The sequence below is a fragment of the Melanotaenia boesemani genome, chromosome 9 (genome assembly GCF_017639745.1).
Source record: "Melanotaenia boesemani isolate fMelBoe1 chromosome 9, fMelBoe1.pri, whole genome shotgun sequence".
Classification (NCBI taxonomy): domain Eukaryota; kingdom Metazoa; phylum Chordata; class Actinopteri; order Atheriniformes; family Melanotaeniidae; genus Melanotaenia; species Melanotaenia boesemani.
Genome location: NC_055690.1, coordinates 5,344,385 through 5,365,173, shown reverse-complemented (window position 1 = coordinate 5,365,173; position 20,789 = coordinate 5,344,385). Strand labels below are relative to the sequence as shown.

Here is a 20,789-nt window from a genome sequence, read left to right as displayed (position 1 = left end):
CAGAAAAAAGACTTAAAGAAAGCAGAGCAGGACTTCAGGTTTTGGAGTGTGCAGACACATACTTGGCTTTGGTGATGAACTTGTAAGTGTCATTCCAGTACTCCAGCAGGTTGGTGGCCTCCTCATCATAAACTCTGATGTTGTGGTACTCGAACATTCCAGGGAAAAAGTTGTCTATTTCCCTCGTCACATTCAGGATGTAGCGCACCCTGTTTTACAGACACAGAGAGGAAGGTTGATTTAGTGGAGAGCTGCTCTGTGGACTCTGTTAAATGATGATGATTCTCTCGTTTAAACAAAGTGTTGTCTCTCTATTCATTAAAATTCAGCCACTGACTGTGTGTGTACTGAAACTGATGTCTTACCCGCTGTTCTGCAGCTCCTCTAAGTTGGAGGCGTTCCATTCAGAACCCTACAAACACAAAGTCAGTCAGTCAGTATCATTGATGTGACTATTTAACACAGTTTTCAGTGTCATATACTAAACTCTGGAAGGAAAAATCGGGTTATCTGGTTTAACTAATCCTATTTCTGTGTTTACATTGATGATTGTTTTTCTTTTAAATGTTGAATCTCTTGTTAAATAACTGGTTCAAACTTGCGTTTCTCTTTTAATGCAAGAATGAGACTTGTTGCTGCTACACTACTGTCTGCTTAGAACTAGAGATATTTTATGCATACCCCTTTCAAGGTTTTGAAGATGCATGACTCAGTTTACCACACCTGCCTTCGTTTTATAACAAACTGCAAACCTCGGACTCCCCACTGAACTTTATTTTCAGGTTGAATGGCCTTATCTGGCAACCCATTGGAATACACACTGGTACAGATTAATTTATAAAAGCTTTCATGGTCTGCTCCCTCCTTAGCTGTGTATGTCCAACAGAAGTCTGGTGGTCCTTGTGCTTTGCATTCTCAGGATATATACACATATATTAAGACCTTGTCTCCTTTAATCATTGTAAATCTATTCTAAAAGACCTGGGGATCCTGACATCGACCTGACACTGCTTTTAGGTCCTTTTTGTATTAGTTTGTTTTATTTAGTCTGGTTTTATTATAACTATAATTTTATGTGATTATCTTGTGTTTGTGGTTGTGATGCTGTTCTTGGCCAGGACTCCATCCTGGTTAAACCTGGCTAACACTGGAGACCTTCTGAGCCGTATCACAATGCTGCTTGTCGGCTCGGTCAGTTTTCCAGCTTTTCTGACTCTGAATGTGTGTGTTCGAGTACAACAGGTGGAAACACTTGACAAAAGGCTAAAATATATTTGTTAGTTTGAAAGCAACAGTAAGGAAGAATGAAGTGTGAATGTATGAATTAATAAGCTGAATATCTTCACTGTCACATCATTAAAGCACCACTAGATGCGATTGTGATGATTCATTTTAGATAAATGAACTGTAGGTGTATCAATAAGACTGATGAGAAAGTTTACATCTTATTCAGTCGGATAAAACACTGGATGTTTTAAAAAGCTCTGCTCATCTAATAATGAACAAATACATAATTATTCACGACCTGCTCTAGAGCAAGTTAAGTTTCCAATACAAGTTGCCATGGCGATTAACCTCTGAAAGAAGTGAACCAACTTCATGATACTGAAAACCAGAGTTCAACCTGAAGTTACCCGAGGATCTAATCATGCTCTGTAGTACAGGCCCCAGGCTCCCTGAATTCTTACCAGGAAGACGTGTTCAAAGATTTCCGTGGGGCTGTCCATCTGTCCCAGGATGACAATCATCTCGTTGTCTATGAACTCTTTAAACTCCCGCAGGTTACACACCATCTGCATCTCCAGCTCTGTTCGGATCTGAAAAAAGGACGAGAGCAGTTAAAGTAAAGAGAATCTGATGATGATCATGATGATGCTCTTTGTGTGTCTCACCTCCTTGCAGGTGACGTTCTCCAAGTCTTTCTGCATCATGATTTCTCTGAGACGCATCTTGATCAGCCTCTCTGTTCGTTCCCGCTCTGTGGGCCTGCATACAAAGACAACTTTAATAAAAACAAACAAACAAAACAACACCTTTAATGCTTTTTCTTTCCCTGCAAATAAAAAAAAAAAACCAGCTCGGACACAGCGAGCCATCTTCAGAGTCTCAGTAACGACCCTTGCCTTCTGTTCATTCATTCATTTTCATACTCTCAATGAGATTACTTGTTCCTCCAGAGAATTGCTACTTTGTCTGATTCTCAGAAACTGGAGAGGGAACAGAAAATCTGAGCACGGCCCGTCGGCGATCCACAACAAAGTCCTCTTGTAGAAAGTGCCTGTTGTTGTGCCTGGCTTGGTTTCTAACAACTCTGCTGGGGGACGTATTTAGCCTTTGGACGTCACACTGATGATACCAACAAGTAGCTTAATTACATCTCTGGAGAGAGGGGCTCAGATTGTCTCCAAGCTTCTCCTTTTTGTCTAAATGTTCTTGTTTAACTTCCAGTTTACTCAGCAGTCCTATGTTACATATCACTGTGGGTCAAAAGTCAGAAAAAAAGGAGAAAATATGATGACCTCAGTTGTGTAAATGCAAACTTAAAGGCACCAGCTAGAAGTGGACAAATTTAGCTTGTTTATCTCGCTGATCTCAAGAGGAAAGGTCCACAGGGTCAAGCTATAGAAAGGTTTTCCATCCTTATCAACAAATACAGGTTGTTACCAGTTACAGTACTTTAACCTCACAACAAGCTCCGACTCGCCTGTAGATGACCTTAGAGTGGGATGGCTACTTATGGAAACAGAAAGACAACAAGGACTTATGGTAAGTCACAACACAAGGGACAGAGCTAATGTGTACATGAAGAAATTTTATGTCACTTCCTGAAATTGCTGATAAAGGGCCTGAGGGAATGCCCAGTACAGGTCGTAAATCAAACATAAAAAACAAGTCAGAATGGTTTTACAGGGAAACAAGCTGACATGTCAACAAACCCTTACAGCTTTGGCAGCCACTAGGTAAAACAGTGTAAGTGCGTGTGTGCGTAATCTTGATAAGCAGGAATGAAAACGCCTCAAGCAAAGGGTTAATGAGTGATCTATTTCTGCATCTTGGCAGGCACTGAATCCAGCCAATTCTTAATCGTCAAGTTTAAAGCTGCTTTATTTCTGCCCTCTCTCTCCTCCATTCTTTCCATTCAGGGCAATCAGGTGCATAACTCTCCCCATGCCCCCATCCGCCACCTGCTTCTGTCCATTCCCGTCTTAGTCTACCTTCATAGTGTCCGTCTGGATTTCATCTTTCCAAAAGTAAATCAAGCCAGTTAAAGCCTCGGCTATTTTGGACACTGGAGGATCTCTGAAGTCTGTGTGTGCGCTCCAAATAGGTAGCGCGGCATGTGACACAAGCAGCAGGGAGGGGAATTTCCCTTGTATTCGTAAAGACATAAATCCAGAAGCCTGTGTCATTCCCTTTACTGTCTAATGCTTCCTTAGAGCTCCGCTGACAACTCATTACAAAAGCTGAGTATGTGTAAATCTAAATGTCCAGATATGTGAGTGTGCTCTTTTTAAAGTTAACCTGGAAAGTTGAGAGACAGCCCTTGACCCCAGCTCCAACCCACTGGCCTGCGATACCTTTGCTGCAGAGATAGCAACACTGCTGCACGTGAGGAAAGGTTTTGCAATGTCGTTGTGCAGACGCAGCTCATCATTTTTGACCTTGTGTGCATGCAGCTCCTGTGAAACATATTTGGCTTTCTTTGAATCCGGGATAAAAGCATTGACTCCGTTTAACGTGTCTCCGAAGTGCACATGTCAGGCGAGACGCTCATGTCGCTGCAGAAACGTAAAACTGCCTGACCTGCTGAAGGATCTCTATTAACAGGGACTGGAGCTCTGGTTAAAAGGAGCAAATTTGAGAAAGGAAATGACTAAGAATTACAGATGTCAGGATTACTTGTTTCCAGTTTATCGCGATATTAAATGCCCTGATTAATTAAATCATACCGATCCCTCAATGTCTTTACTTTCTATAAAAGATTATGTCTGAACCACATTTCAGCAGATCCGCTGAAGTTAATGTTCACCTGAAACACAATTACAATTAAATGTTATGTCATTTGTAATCTTGTCTGACTCAGACTGAGCTTACAATGGATTTTTTTTCAGCAACGTTCACTGAGCATTACATTATATGGATGGAAAAAAAAACAACAAAGAAACCAAAAAAGTCTTTTGATGGATAGTCTGGCTGTTCAAACATGACTGTGTGAGGTCAAAACCTTTTAGTTGTCAGTGTGCACTGGAAGAAACTGTATTTAAAGTCAGATATTTAGTCTTGTTTATGTATTTTTTTCACTGTTCCAGTATTATTTATGTTTCAAACAGCAGCTATTCTGCTAAATCTGGAAGTCAAAGCTAGCTAGATGTTTTTCATGCGTTTCAAAATTTTGTACTCATGTTCAGAAGAAAGGCTCAAAATCCTTTTTATAATGTAGTTTAAATAAAGAAGCCTCCCAAGTCCAGGCAGATCCTGTAGCTTTTCTATTTGTTTGCTCTGAGAGAAATCCAAAGGTAGAGTATTTATTTGAGTATTTATTTACTATCTACAGATTTAGCCGGAATGAGAGTCTTGGTTTCTTCACTGTCTTTCTATGTCATTTTGTTATGTTTGCATCAAAAGACAGAAACAACTTAACGTATAATTGTGATCATTTCTATAATAATTGTAGCAAAAGACATAACTGTGACATTCATACAAGGAATAAATGTGAAATTCATAGTTGTGTTTTTTTATCCAACACATCTGCTGATTTAAAAGCTTTTCAGAGCAGCATTTTCACTCCACAGGAATTTTACACCATACTACCGGTACAAACAGAGCTTGTGTAAATGGCTGCCTGTGTGGAGTTCAAACTGCTTTAATATTGCAGTGTGAGTGTGCGTTCTTGCGGTCATCCCTCTCCTCAACTCACAGGTCTGTGAAGAGGACGGGTGAGTTGGCACGGTGCGACTCCACATCCTGCATGGCGTTCCATTCATTAATGCAGAACTGGTTGGAGGAGACCCTGCTCTGGTAGTAGCTGACCCAGGTCAGAAACAGGCTGCCTGGGTAGTAGTTATGGCAGCGAGCCACCTCGCAGGCTTTGTGGAGCGACTGTAAGGCTGACCTGAGGAAAACACACGGTTAAATAATGAGTTAACACTAGAAGGGAGAAGGACCGAATGAGACAATACTGCAGTTAAGTGCAGATGAATAAGAGGATGTTGAGGAACAAAGGAGAACAAAATGAGGAAATGAGGAGGCAGCAGCAGCATGTGAGAGAGATTAAGAAGAGAGTGGAAAGAAGAAAGATAATGCAAAAAGAAAGCAGGGAAGATAAGAAAAACTGACAGGAGGTCAAAGTCAAAAGGGGCACTGCAATGCATACAACTTCTAACTTGATGCTTACTTCACCCAGAAGCGATTTACTGAAAGAATAAGAGGTTGCTTACCACATGGCCTGGACAGAAACCGGCTTAAAGACATGAACTCTGTTCGTGGTCGATACACTAAACCCGCTGTGGAGAGAAGAGTGACAGTTTAGAAATGTGATGCCCAGTAAACAATGCAGCTTTAAGAAAAAAAAACAAACTAGAAGTCATCGGAGCAGTCAGCATGTTGCTCTGCAGGGAGCTCTAAGAGGAAGTAGAACATAGGAGTGTCTTACCCATCTCCATCCAAGTGGATCAGAGTGTCACTCCACAGAGGTAGAACCAGCCCCACAGTACAGCAGCTACATGGAAAGATCAATAAACAAACAAACATGATGCACTGCTCTGACATAACACAGAAAAGAGATGCTCATAATCTGTGTTTACTTAAAGAAACTTTTCCCACAAAGGCCACGCTGACCCAACATTTCTGATTTCTAACTCCATGTTAGTTAATTAAAAAACAAACAAACAAAGCAGCACATTATCTCTGCGGAGTTGTTGTCATAACAGTAAAACACATGGTGGTCTACTGTTGCTGTGGCACTGACCTATCAGAAGAGACAAAGTCCATGCCGAGCACAATGCTCTCCTCCGTGTCCTGTCTGCCATTGGTGGAGACCACCACCATGTAGCGGGTTACCTGAGGGTAGGCACTCTCCAGACACACAGCCTGGGAGAAAGAAAAGAGGAAGACCATGAAATGACTCAGTAAAGCCTTCACTGGCTCTTCGAAGGAGCATCAGAACAAAACCAATCTCTATTTCAGGGTTAAGTTAGATTTTATGAGAGAAACCATATTTTTAAACACAAAACTGCCATTTGAAAACAAATGTGTCCTCATAGTTAAATCTGAATACTTACTACTCCCAATTTTTTAATATTATATGTTATTTGTGAGGGTATTACTGGAACAAGCGATGCTTTCAAACCTAAGCCAAGTTTCAGTTCTTTATACGTGTTAACAAAGAACTGAAACCAGACACTGTGGAGTATACACTCCATTGTCATTTTGTCACTCTGACCTTTGCTATTGTGTTCATACGAGCATAATTTAGGAGAATTTAGATATTCAAGTAGCACGCTACCAACCAGTCTGATGGTATCCTCAGGCCGCAGCACAGTGAACATGGTCTGAAGGTGTTTCTGAAGGTCACCTGGATGAAAAAGATTCAGACATTCAGCTTTAATTTCAGATTCTTTTGGACAATAATCTCAGTTTTAGTCAAAGGCTGACACAAAACCCATGATGAAGTATCATTTCCCCTGAGGTAAGAATTCACAATGCAGTAGAGTTGTCACAATACTAAAACCTGATACTGCTACTAAACACTATTTTTGGTTCTATAGAGGGGGATTTATTTTTAATTAAAGTCCGAACAAATCACCCAAACAATAACATAAACGTATTAATTAAAATTAAAAAGACATTAACATTGTGTTGTTTGCTCACTGTAGTGCAAAAAATACACAACTAGAAAACCTTCAACTACAAGTTAGTGTACTTATATACTTATACAGTGGTCTTTTCTTCACAACACCTGAAAACAGATCAACGACAGAACATGCTAGTTAAGATAAAGTAGATTTTATCTGGATTAAAAAAAATTTAGCTATATGTTTTTTGTCTACATTAATAGGCATTAACATCAGACTGTAAGCCAGGGCAGGGTCAGCCAGTAGCAGCTTTATATTGACTGTGGTCATGCAGCAGGAGAACATCTGCTCTGCTGCTGCAGGAAGACCGAGCCTCTTCTGAGTGCTTCTGGACGGGGGAGGGGCCTCAGTGACACGAGTAAACGTCAGTCTCCAAAAGTCTCCAATAACAGAAGAAGTCACTTGATTTTATTTTTAGTCACTCTTTTAAAAAGTTGCTGGAGAAATCTGAAAACTTGCTAATTATAGCAACAAGGTCGCTTAGCTGGCAACACTGTAAACAATGGGTCTTTCAAGTAGCTGCTGTAGGGGGAGAGGCTGCCCGCCGCAGTGCCTGTTTTAAATGGTTGAGGCAGCTGGTCCTTTTCATGAAACGGGAGACACAGTCCAGTATCGATACCTGGTCTTATTGATATTTAACTAGATACTAATTTTTTTTTTATCAACTAGTGTCTGAGAATAATTTTTTTTTAAAACACTACAATGTAGTTTCCTTCAGTTTAGCCTATAAGCTAAACTCTCAATACATCCTAGTAAAAATACTTCTTTGAAAGACAAACAAGCATCACTGAGCTTATTTGTATTGTTATGAAACAGTTTCCCTGTTTCTCATGACGTGGCCATTAAAAAGTGTGCTGTTTAGTCTTATTAAGAGGTGGAAGAGAAGTGTTTTTGCCAGCTGTGTGGGAACTGAATGTGCAAGTCTTTACCTGTGTGCTTGTTCCTGCGCTGGCTGATACGAGGTGCAGAGTTTGGTGTGGGACTGCTACCCCTCGGGAGGAAGAGGGCTGCACCTTTTACCGTGAGGAAGCTCTCGCTGATGCTGGAGGGGAAGAGAAGGGAATGTGAGACTTGAATGGAAAATTGAAGCATATGGAGCTTCTGCCAAGTTTGAACTTGGTGTAATTTCAGTAACTATTTGAGTGTACCACATTTATAATCACTTCCTTGAACATGCTGACCCCAACTTCTCAAAACAAGTGTGAGATGGTTGCCAGAATGTGGCGAGTTTTGTCACGGGGTTATGTCACAGTGTGACAATGCTCCATTTAGCCGGTCTGTGGTTTGCACGCTCCCAAAACCAGAGCTGACAGATCCATGCAGGCAAAACAAGATCCAAGCCCTGATGTGAACTCAGAACACAATGTTCTCTGCTCCTCCACACAGCTGGATTGCACTCAGACTTACTCACACTAACAGCTGCCAGTAGGGTGGGATGGGGGAGGACTGGGACACCAGGGGTCCATGAAGGAAGAGAGAGCGAGTGCCCTCCTCCACAGTGTTTGAGCAAAGATAAGAGCTGGCCGGCTCACAGCAGCCTGCATTAAGCTGGTTGTATTAAATGGGGTTCTGTGCCTTTCTGAGACACTTAATCTCATTAATTGTAACTGAGCTCACAGCATTGAGGAGAACATATAATAAACTGAGGTCAGAGGTTTCACTGGATACCAAAACAGTGTGATGTGAATGTGTGGATCACAGAACACACTGATGAAACAGGTTGGAGGACCTATACTTGTGTGGCTGCTTAATACCGCTACCATTCATAATGATGAACAAGAGGTTCCCACTTGGGACGGTGGTGGGTACATTCACGGCCTCCTGGCCTTTTTCCTCAGTAGATGCAATGATCACATCTGTGTCAGAAAACAAATGTTTTTAAAACTTTAGCAAAGCTTTTTTTTTTCATTATTATTCTCAAAATTCCATCACCCCCTTTATTGTGACGTGTATAGAATAGGAGATATGCATACACTTTTACCGATTCGGTCCCACTGACTCCCATTACAACCAGACAATCTGGATTTACTATAATCTTGATATAATCCTGACACTTTTATGAACTATGTTTTGTATGAACTCTCCAAATATCTTCTTATCAACTACTGACCTGTTAAAGACTATAATAACTTTATACCAAATATGCCACTTTACATGGCCTTTTTGGGAAAACATTGCATTTTTTGTCCTTTTCTCAATAAAAGACAGTGAGTCTAATGATATAAAGGGTATAAAAGCATTTTTTTAAAACCAAAGACAATAAATAAAGTATTTATGCCTAGGTCTGAAGTTGTTGAAAAGATGTGATGTGATAAAAATGAAAACAATACGTCTTTTTGCACCTTTATGAGAAGGACCATTTCAGGTCATATGGTGTATAAAAGTGTCCTTTTGTATTTATAGACAAAATCAGGGTTCTTATCAAATCGTAACCTTGTCAAAGTTGCAATAACCTCATGCCAAATATTTCACTTTGTGCCTCATTTTTGGAAAACAATACTTTTCTTGTGTGTGTTTTTCTAACTGAAAAAACTCTTGCATTCTTATGACAAAAGGGGCATAAAACCTTAAAATTATCTACAAATTATCCATCATAGCAATAAAAAAACCTACTGGTTTACCAACTTTGCAGGCTGGACCAAAACATAATCAAATTTATGACTATGGAGTCTTAAAGGTACAAAGATCTAGAGAAACTCCTTTTGCAACTTTAAATCATTAACAGTGGCTTTTTTTTTTGTGAATGTCTTTTAGAAGTCACATCCAGCAGTATTAGTCAAGGTTTAACCTCTCTGCAGTTTGTTTAAAGCACATGGATCAAATACATCTACTATTACATGAGAGTAGGCTGACCTGTTCTGCTAAAATAAGGTTGGTTTCATAGCCTCTGGGGTCAGAAACTAAGACCAGGAATTGACAAACATAAGGAGAAGCACACTAGGATTAATAAATGGTAAGTGATGACATCAAAGCCACACAGACTAGTTGGAGTTAGGCAAACATTTGGCTTATTCTATATACTTACTTTAAAGGTAAAAAAACTGTTTCGGATAATCTAATCTTTCATACAAATCTAAACTCAATGAACCAAACTTTAGTTCATAAAACCTTCCAAGTTCACACTGAAAGAGGTCTGGTATTGTCTGTCATTCAGGCTTCCCGTCATCCTCTTTTCTGTCTGCAACTTCATCCCTCTGCCATCTGACTGACCTTCCTGAGTTCTGCTGAGACCATAGATGCAGAGAATCAGGAGGCAACAGAGACATGGGAGCATAAACAAAACCCCGGCTTTGTGCTGAGCTCATTTCCCATAACCCACCCACCCCTGACCCAGCTGTTTCCTCTCACTCTCCCCTCCACCGTTTCCCTTTCCCCCCCCCTACATTTCTCCCAAATTCATCCTACTTTTAATTTCCGTCATTCTTTTCAATTCCTGCTGTATCATCTCCCGCTGCGCTCGCCGTACTGACTCATGTAGTGTACTTGGCACTGACCATGTATAGCTGTGTATGCCATTTGAAACAAAACCCACTGCAGTACTCCCCGGGAATCCTGCTTGGAAGGCCATGCACACACATGCATGTAAACATACATTTTTACGCCTGCACACAGATGCACCAAAAAAAGAAATATAAGCCTGACAGTTGAGGAGGTGGGAGGCTGTAAAGGACTCAAATACAGTTGCTAAATATACAGTAGTCCTTTAAAAGTCTCAGCTATTGATAGACTGTATTCATAAGAGCACAGTCAACTTACTGTATGAAGAATTTTCTCTGACAGAGCAGTGGAAGCACACTGCAAGCTTGTTAGAGAGCTACATGTGGGTATGATTATGTACAGTAAAACACGAGATGACACAGCATGATAACCCCAGAGAACCACAACAAAGCTGCAGTGATTAACCAGCTAAGTCCATCTATGGGAAACTGTTTGACCTTTGATTATTAATATTTGCTGGAGCAACTTCTGGCAAAAATATATCTGAGCTTCTGGTACACAGATTATATCTGTTGTCATAAATGGGTCAGCACCATAGGCATAACTGGAATACATGTTTAGATTGTGGGGCATTAAATCAGACATTTTCCTTTAATACTTTGTCTGATATTTCATAGAAAAAAATATCATTAAACAGAGTAATTAAAATATAAATTTTATTTTTCCGTGTTCATGCTATTTGAACTGATGCATTTGTAATACGACACCATCAGAAACTGATAACAGATTCAGCCGTTAGTAAAATGCACCCAGACGAACATCATTAGTGTGTTTAGCTTAATGCAAGGTTTGGAAAAAAGAAAGAAGATATCAAGACAGCTAATAATCTTCCCTTTAAAAACTGATTTGAGGGCAAAATCAAAACAGAAAGAAGGTGACATTTACATTTTTTATGTTTAATTAGAACCAACTCCACATGGAGTATGAGTGAGAGTTTGTGGCAGAGTGGGGGATGGGTCATCTTTTGGCTTCAAACCAACCACGACTTTGGACTGGGGGGGGGGCAGGTACTTGTTAGGGCAACAGTCACAGACACAATCATCGCTATGTAAGGACCACTCCACATAGTGGGCAGATAACTGGGTGACCCCCTCCTCCAGCATGTGTCCATATTAGTCACTCTTGGGAGGAGAGTGGGATAAATATAGGGCCTGAGTCTTCACAGGGCAGGCCCTGGTAGGGCCTTATGAGTTTTCACCCTAGAAAGATACAACCCATGGGAAGAGGGAAAGAAGACGGGGATTTAGCTGGTGTGTGTGTGTGTGTGTGTGTGTGTGTGTGCGCATGTCCAGAAGTGCACATGAGGCCCTGCTGTGTAGAAAATGTGCTGCAAGTAGAAAGCATGGAGGGAAGTCTTGTAACAACATCTCACTCGCTTTTTGGACTTGACAATGAATGAAGGCGACAAATTACAACAAAACAACACAAATTAGAAAGCAGACACCTGATGAAGCCAAACGATGAGGGCTGCTGTAGCACAAGAGGCCAGGAGTGATAAAGACAGAGGGGGCAATCTAGGTCAAACTAAACATAGACCTCCATTAACTCTCCCTGAGTCCAGTTAACCTACTGTCCAGACCCAGTCTTCTGTATGTGTGTGAGGAAGAACCACGATGACCATGATACATCAGGCATCTCCACCAGGTCACGTTTCTGCTGATTTAGAGAAGAAAATTTGGAAAATCTAAACAAAGGTTTGGGGATTATACAACCGTTGCAGCATCATGTGCACATCAGGAAAAGACTGAAGCACAAGCAGTGACCTACATCCAGCTGCCGTCACCCAGTTTTCTCAAACTTCTGTTTCATTTCTTGGTCTTCTCCGTTTTCTTTGGAAAACTTGTTAGCAACGCCAACACACACAAAGCGGAAAAGGGGATTTACCTGCATTTCCAAAATTGGTGGGATAACAATACTGCTCCAGATGCCATGTAGCCAAAGGTAACACTTAACTCCAGCAACGACCACAAGGCTTGTAATTACCCTTAGATGTACTGGTTGAACATTAAACCTTTCTGCCACATGCAGGAGTTATAAGGCTGTATGAGCATACGTATTAAATATGATCAAAACATCTCAGGATTCTCAAATCTGTTTTGTAGAAATGTGGCTGCCAGAAGAGACCATGTCATGCACTTGCAGCTTCCCATAAACCACATTTACAAATACCCCATTTCTTTAAAAAAAAAAAAAAAAAAAGGTTTACTCAATAATTGCACCACAATATCATGTGTGAAACAGCTGAACAACAGAACAATCAAGATGCTGCCCTGGATTCTCGTGAAAGCCACAGCAGAAGCCCAGCTCACATGCAAAAACCAGCTGAAGACAAAAATGCAACATAAACACTTTAAATAAGATGGGTTTCAAAGGGTAAAAAAGACAAATGCTGATTTCATCAGCTTTTAATCCAGTTGCAGTAACATCTTTATTGATTTATTTTTCTTCTTCCAACTTTGCAAAGCTTATCAGAGTCAGCTTCACATGAGTGTAGCTGGAACAGACTAGCCTTTGATCTGTCCTGAAGGGAAGACCACATGTACAAGTCAACTAAATCCCTTTTAGCATCTCACAAACAAACATGAGCACTCTGTCTTCAAGCCCGTAGACATGAATTATGGGTAAGATTCCAGTCAATGACTTCTATCAATAACCATCTCTGCATGAGTTTAATTCTGTTGTTCTGCCACAACATACAGAATATAAATATTTGCATACATAATATTTACAGGTCTAACCACTTATAATCACAAGATTTCATCAAAGGTGTCATATTTCCTTTTCACCAGTGTCATAAGCTAAATGAATAAAAATCCCCCCCAAAAAAAGAACAAATAAAAAACTACATCTTATGAAAACCAACTTAATGTCCACTTGATAGGAGCATGACGTGTAATTCTAGTCACTTGGCAGCCCTTTATCAAATATGTGCATGAACCTGTTGAACAGGTATGATGATTCACAGGAAATGTGGAGCTTTATGTCCTAATAACTAGATCAAAGGAAGCTCCAAGATGAGTAAATCCCTGCTGCATCATCAGGAAAAACATTTACCAATCACACTGCAAAAGTGCACCGGAATTAAGAGATTACTCACAATGTGGAAACGTTAAAGGTCTGTCATAAATTACATCACATTTAGAGCGTAATATGGGAAACAGACCAGCTGTGTTGACCCTGACTTTCTGTAAAACAACTCAGCTTCAGAGTGGTCTCATACCTGAATTAACCATTGGAGATGAAGGTGTTATCATGTGTCATTAGACTGTTTTGCCCCAGCCATGCTGTAACATAGTCTGACCCCGAAATCCAACTCTAACTTTCTGTAAAATGTGTTTACTTTCGCCACTTTCCATGTAACTTACAGCTGGTTGATCTGATTTCTGGACACCGCGGCGTCGTCGCTGAAGTAAGGCACCATTTTCGCCCCGCAGCAGGAGCAGAAGCTGAGCGCCGACGAGCTGTCGGAGCCGGACACCGTACCGAGGGTCATGCCGGTGGGAGGCAGGAGGAGAACCGCACAAGGAGAAGGCCGTCAGGTGCTCTCAGTCGGACGGACTACTTTGCCGTCTCCTACACGTTCATCCGGTAACACACTGAGAAAAAGGACCGTCTTCCGTAGAGTGTAGGAGTTGTGAAATATTCCGCGAAATTAGCCCACAAAACTCCTGATGTTTCCAAATCGTAACTTTGAGGAATTAAATTAAACAGCGCAGTTAAATCTTTGGCTTTACGTTCCTGCTTCCTGAATCTGGAAGTCCAAGATTTCCCCAAAAAGCGACAGAGATTCCCATGTTAGATTAATTTCAGTACCGTTTCCTCGACATTATTCATCGCTACAGCAGATAAAACTGCTTCTCCGTGTACAGTACTGACACATATGACTTCAGTCAACTCTTGCCGGAGTGAGTCGGAGGAAGGAGGAGGTGGAGACACGTGCTTTTGGGAAATGAGGAGAAGGAGGGAAGGACGACACAGACCGTAGCTCTGCAACGACGCCTGATGAAGCAAAACAGCTCGCTACAAAACCCTGGAAAGGCTGGGATGGTGTTTACTCCAGCATTTTTTGGGCTGTCTAGTTCCTCTTCTCTAGCTGAGTGTGTGCTTTTCAGCATCAGTCTGACCAGGAAATACACTGCCTGCAGTGTCCCAATACTTACAGGTTACTTCAAGGCACATGGTTGCCATCTATACAGCATTAACCTTTAAAGTAATGCCTTTAGAAATCCTAATATGTTTATGTTGCCAACAGCTGATCCAGTGTCCTGGTACAACAGACTCACTAGGGGATGTGATTATTAAGCTAACTTAATAGAGTCAATTAAACCCACATGTTTTTTTTTTTAGTTTTTTAGCCTTCAATTGTCTCCCCACCCATTTCTCTCAACACACAAACCTTGTGGTTGAGTTACATAAGATGCAAGATTAAATGAGAAACCGGATGAAATGATCCAGACTGAGCCACTGCAGCAGAGAGCCACTGCACTATCTAGCTGGAGATACACTGGAGCCAGAGAAAGTCTGGGGCAGGGGGAGCAGAGACCCTTCACTGGTTTGAAGATAGTGTGTATAAACTGAGTTTCTCCCGCTGTGGGACGGCTGCAATGTTTGGACTCATTTTTTATAGCCTATAAAACATTTTATTTCACGCAGGCGTGCCAGCATGCTCGGTCCTATGTAAGCTGACAACAATTTGAAAACACAGTAAAACTAAAACCCTCCTCATTATATTCACACCAGTGCAAGCCAAGTGTCCTACATTGTACACTAAAATGTGTAGCAGATGACCCGTGACTCTAAGCTCTGTTATGTTTAGGGAGGCTTGCTTGATGATTTCTAAGTTCTCTAGTAGAAGTCTGATGGAGAAATGGGGCGCTATGAAGAATGCTGTTATACAACACAACTTTGGCTCAGTGAGCAGGAACTTTCCAGTCCATTGTTACACATTGTTTTCTATGAGGTCGAGGTCTACGAACAAACTATGCGGCACACACTTTGAAAGGCCTCCTTAACCGCCTCTTGTTTACTGTGTTCTTCTCTGAGATGAAAACAATATGAGGTATTTCTACTTGGTCTATCTGATCTTTTGTCTTATTGCATTTTTATGATTTCCTCATGACTGTAAAACACAAAAACAGCTCAAATGTGAACTTTGCCATGTCAGTGGAGTTTAAGATTGGCCTAAGTTCATATGAGTGATTGGAAATACAACTTCTAACAATGTTCATTCAGCTTATTTTTAGATACATAAAAAGCATATGTCCAAAAACAGATTAATAGCTGAACATTATGTGTTTTAGAAACAACAAGGGTTAAAATAATAGTAATTTTGTGCATATCTTTTTCCAGATCAAGAACTGAGCGGGCAAAAAAAATGATGGAAATTAAAGAATAATCTTTTAATTTGCATTTCTTTAACAAATACCTGCAGAAGTCTAAATGAGCACATGAATCTGCATTTAAAAGAGTGTCTGCAGAGCCTAAATGGAGCTGTTGTTCCCACCTGATTGACAGGAAACATAACCCCAACCAAAGGGCTAACACTGAAAGCAAGTATAATGATGAAAATCTTTAAAAAAATGGTAATTTAATCCTCGGTGTTGTAAAAGATGTTGGTTGTTCCCAGTTAGCTCTATCTAAAATCTGGAGCAGATACAAACAAAGTGGCAGGGTTGTAAAAGTGAAACACTCGAAGCAATATGTCATGCAAATAGAAAATACACATGAAAAGAAGTCCATGTTTGACTTAAATGTAATAAATCAGCTAACAGACATGGATTTTACACCCAGAAAAGCCAAACATCCACCAAAACAACAAATGTCCAGACGGAGCCAAGATATGGGGTTGCATGCCAGGTAAACAACTTTTAATCTCTTTCAGGAAAGACATGTGAGCTCAAAGCCAGCAAACGGTGTGAGACTCAATCTTACAAAAACCTATGGAGGAAATTGAAAAAATGCTCCATGACAAAGCTCCATACTTCAAAGCTGAAATGTCAACAGCTTTATGAGTGAGTGAGAACCTGAAAGAGAGTACTGTTTTTCAATCCAGAAGCCAAAGAAAGTACAACATAGTTTGTTTGTTTTTTTTGGTTGATTCCAATTATTTTTTCCTTTTAAACTGAGCATCAGTATGGGGAAGACAGAGGATTTAAGTGACTTTGAATGTAACATGGTTGTTGATGCCAGATGGGCTGGTCTGAGTATTTTAGAAACTACTGATCCTAACCCTAAAAAGAATGGTGTAAAAAAGAGAAAATATCCAGTGAGCAGCATCTGTCTGGATGAAAATACCTTGCTGATGTCAGAGGAAAAGGGGCAGACTGGTTAGAGACGATAGAAAGGCAACAGTAAGTCAACCACATGCAACACGTCCAACCTTAAAGCAGATGGGCTACAGCAGCAGGAGACAACAGATGCCTCTTCTGCCAGCTCTGAACAGGAAACTGAGGCTACCGTTTGCACAGGTTCATCCATAGTTTGAATTTCAGGGAGCTCGTCTGACGAGCTCCCCTGTAAACACATGAGATACTAAGTGAAGTCATAAAAATAAAAAATAAAAAGGCCACTCTCAGGTGGTTCCTAATGTTCCTTAAATGAAAATAATAGCATTAATTTGTCATGTGTTTATTCATTTATAGCATTAAATTTCAGAACGAGGCAGGTGGGCCATTCTGTGGACAGCAGCACTATTTGTTTGCTGTGTGCCGTGAGCCAAAGCGACAACCTCTTAATTTGCTTACTGTGGTTGTTAAAAGAACTTTCCGTTCTTATGCGAGATGTTTCTGATTGTATCAGCTGCAAACAGTAGTAGGGTCAGAGTTTGGCGTATATAACATGAAAGCATGGGTCCATCCAGCCTTGTATCAGCAGCTCAGGCTGCTAGTGGTGTAATAGTGTGGGGGTTTATTTTCTGGCACGTTTTGGGCCCCTTAGTAAAAACTGAGCATAGTTTTAACACCACAGCCAGCCTGAGTATTGTTACTGACCATGTCCAACCCTCTATAAACACAGCGTACCATCTTCTAAAAGTGGTCCAACCTTGCTCAAGCAAAGTGTACCTAATAAACCGACCAGCGAGTGTGTATATGTATTTTGCTTAGGCATATTTTTCATAGCCACAATTTTCAGCTACTGAATAAAATTGTTCTTTTCTCATATCTGTGTTTTCCTAATTTTATTATTAAATTGTAGTCTGAATAAACAGCGTGGTGATTATATCATTTTGCTGAAGACTGAAGTTCCCAAAACATTAACCCATTCCAGGAAGTTTTCATTTTTCTTCTTCACTGGAAATTTTCAAGAAGACAAGTATGCAACAGCTGACAGTGTGTTAATGAGTTTTTTTTCTCAGCTGTACGTGCGTTGTGTTGGGTGTGTAACTGATGACATCATATATGAAACAAACACACCAACACCTGTGCTCTGAAACTCTGCTTCATGCGTCACGCAGCGGGTTGTTCAGTGAGCTCTGAGACAAACTTTAAGCTCCGACTTCGACTCACAAACAGAGAAGCTGTAGTGCTCTTGTCATGTGGTTCTGTTTAGTGTCATCAAATTTACCAGCACTCAGTGGAAACTTATTTGTCTGTGGGCTCGTAACATGAGTACATGGTTGTGGTGTTTGGCTGAGCCATGGACGAGTTGCACAATCGTCTTCCGCAACATGCCTTCCTTTTAACTTGAAGGGAATGGGAAGAAACACAAGGGTCAAGGATGCTGTGTGTGTACACTGCCTGATAAGTTGGGGAATGATGCCAGCTTTTAAACATACCCTGAGGAGAAGACGGACTATTGTTAACATACTGTTATACCATAAAAAAGCACAGCACACCTTTTACTGAGTGATCTGTAATCTGAAATTCAGTAAAACTGACTGTACTTTGGGAATAAAAAATGCATTATCCAGCTTAAAATGCAAACTATTTCTATCAGCTTCTAAATGTAATAATGAATGCACCCACTTTAATAGCTAAAAATAACAACCCAAACAAATAACAGCCATGATAATAACACCTTCGGTTCAAATTTTTGCCAGCGACGCAGTACATTCAGCTGTGATAGGAGCACTTATCCTCAAAAAAACAGGGAGGCTCTCTACAGCCAGATAAAGAAGACAAAGACGGGCCTGTTTGCTGAAGCCTCCTGCATAAAACAATAGCCGTGCTTCTGTACTTTATATAAAAATACTAAGTGACACATGATGCACTTTTAGCATGCAATGCATTCTGTTACGTGTATTTGATACACTTTGAGCTGCATTAGAGCTACTTCCTCCAATATTAGTTATCATTTTGACAGAATTAATTGCTTAATAAATTAAATTTCACTAAATTTTATACCAGTCTTCTAACAGAGAGCTTTAGTTGGTAGCTGTACATTTCTCTGATGTCAAGTCTGATTATTTAATTTGTAGTGGTACGTAATCTGCAACGAAATGAAATCCACAGAAAATCTGATGTCACATTATGTGCACACAACACCTTTCAGACAACATACTGTAACACAGTTTTTATACATGAGATATGTGATGAGATTTATATGTATGTAGGCCGATATTTTTGTTAGTGTAACCACTAACACTGTGAGGAGGGAGTGCTCCGTTTTTAAACAGCAGGTGTACTATGGGAAGACAAAGAGCTGAACAGCTAAGAGGCATGTGTCCACGAGGTGTTGGTGTTCTAAGAGCTTTCCCTTGATTTGGTGTCAGTTACCGCAACTAGCTCTTCCTGTTTCAACAGCAGACTCATTAAATTTGTGGCCTGATGAACCTGCTCTGCTTGTGTGCGCCTGTGTTGGAGCTGATGGGCGAGTCCACAACATGGATACTAAAGAGCAGAATACTTAGTAAGTCTCACTTGGAGACTGTCAGAAATTAGTTGAATGGTTAGTTGGGTGCAGTTTTATAATACAGGATATTAATTAAGATCCGATACCTCAAATAACCTGGTATTACTGAAGGCAAAGCATGGCCAACACTGTAAACAGAAACCAGCTCTAATCAAACAATGCAATGACCTGTACTGCATTCTGTAACAGGAAGTGCGGTGCAGCATGAACACAATGGCCACACAAGGTCAGAGGGAGGGTTGATAAAAAAAGGCCTTTTTCTTATAACACATACATACACACACACACACACACACACACACACACACACACACACACACACACACACACACACACACACACACACACACACACACACACACACACACACTCCTTAAACTTATGGTAGCACTATTGTTGGTACATCTGTCACTTTATGAACTGCAAACCAAACAAGTGAGACGTTAGTGGTGTAACTTACCACTGCTGACGTGGTTTAACAGTATGAATTTACCCTCCGCACCCACATGCTATGGATGACAGGTGTGAGATTAAGCAGCCTCAAAGCAAATAAACCAAGTAAGTGACCCAATGAGCGGGCTGAATTTAACTGCAAAATGTGCACCATGCTTTGCTCCAATTACAGATGTAAAATCAATCTCTTTTCTTTTGCTTGTAAGGGCAACCTTATCCATCGCCTAAAAGATGATAAATGAGTTTTAATCTGCTCTGCTTCTGACAGCTGTTAAGCGTGGGAAGAACTGCTTTTTCTGCAGCAGCTTTAACAATATCCCAAATTTGTAGGCTAGTTTCAAGATTTCAACTTACAAATGAGGATTTTGTTACTCTGTATGGAAAACAAAGTTTCTGTAACTCTGTCCTTGACGGTTAGTGTCAGCCCTGAGGCAGCAGCGTGTGGCAGAGATTCATTATTGCACTGCAGCAATGTTATACTTCAGCGGTGTGGTGCAGGGGGTAGAGGCAGCTGTTTGCGTGGTTCTGTCTGAAAGACACACACAGAGGATAAGGGAGAGAGATGCAGTGTGTGAGTCAGTGAATAGCTCACTGAATAAGTGAAAGACCAAAAAAAAAAAAAAAGAAGCTGGGACGAGACCTCTGCACTGCAGCGAAAGCTCCTCTCGATCTCAGTGGTCCTTACATGATACTGCACGCGCCATATGTGGGTGGGGCCTGCAAACTTAATTTGACCTGGGTTCTTATGTAATATGCATCAGAGGTCAGTCAGTGAGCCCCTTGGCTGCACCCTGCATGTCAGTACAGCAAATCTGACATGCTCAGCGTGGTAGCCGAGCCAAAAGTTAAAGCACTTTGGAGTATGGTGTGTAAGCTGTGTGTGTGTGTGTGTGTGTGTGTGTGTGTGTAAATGCATACACACTTATCCATGGGTATGACTTCAACAGATAATTGGGACCACATGGCCTTCTAATCACTATCGGGGTGTGTTACAGGCAGGAGTGACTTCACCCTGGTTCAATAATCAAATATGTGGCATAGCCCAAAATCCTTCCTGGCCTGCTCCACTTCAAACAGTAAACATCATGCAAAAAAGATTAAATTAAAATAATAAATAAGAAAAAAGAAATCTTG

General features: G+C 40.7%; 1 protein-coding gene across 2 annotated transcripts in view; it reads right to left on the bottom strand.

Moving 5' to 3' along the window:
- Positions 1 to 20,789, bottom strand: part of ssh2a (slingshot protein phosphatase 2a) — a 32,023-nt gene that overhangs the window by 3,867 nt on the left and 7,367 nt on the right. The window contains exons 1-11 of one of the 2 annotated variants that reach the window (XM_041993913.1): positions 13,718 to 14,308; positions 7,784 to 7,896; positions 6,510 to 6,574; positions 5,969 to 6,090; positions 5,654 to 5,719; positions 5,439 to 5,504; positions 4,919 to 5,113; positions 1,893 to 1,986; positions 1,689 to 1,817; positions 366 to 412; positions 63 to 209 (exon numbers count right to left, since the gene is read on the bottom strand). In XM_041993913.1, the coding sequence (XP_041849847.1) occupies positions 63 to 209; positions 366 to 412; positions 1,689 to 1,817; positions 1,893 to 1,986; positions 4,919 to 5,113; positions 5,439 to 5,504; positions 5,654 to 5,719; positions 5,969 to 6,090; positions 6,510 to 6,574; positions 7,784 to 7,896; positions 13,718 to 13,845 (1,172 nt within the window). In that variant the 5' untranslated portion in view covers positions 13,846 to 14,308. Of the gene's footprint in view, positions 1 to 62; positions 210 to 365; positions 413 to 1,688; positions 1,818 to 1,892; positions 1,987 to 4,918; positions 5,114 to 5,438; positions 5,505 to 5,653; positions 5,720 to 5,968; positions 6,091 to 6,509; positions 6,575 to 7,783; positions 7,897 to 13,717; positions 14,309 to 20,789 lie in introns of those variants that run through there. The other variant, XM_041993914.1, reaches the window with a different exon arrangement.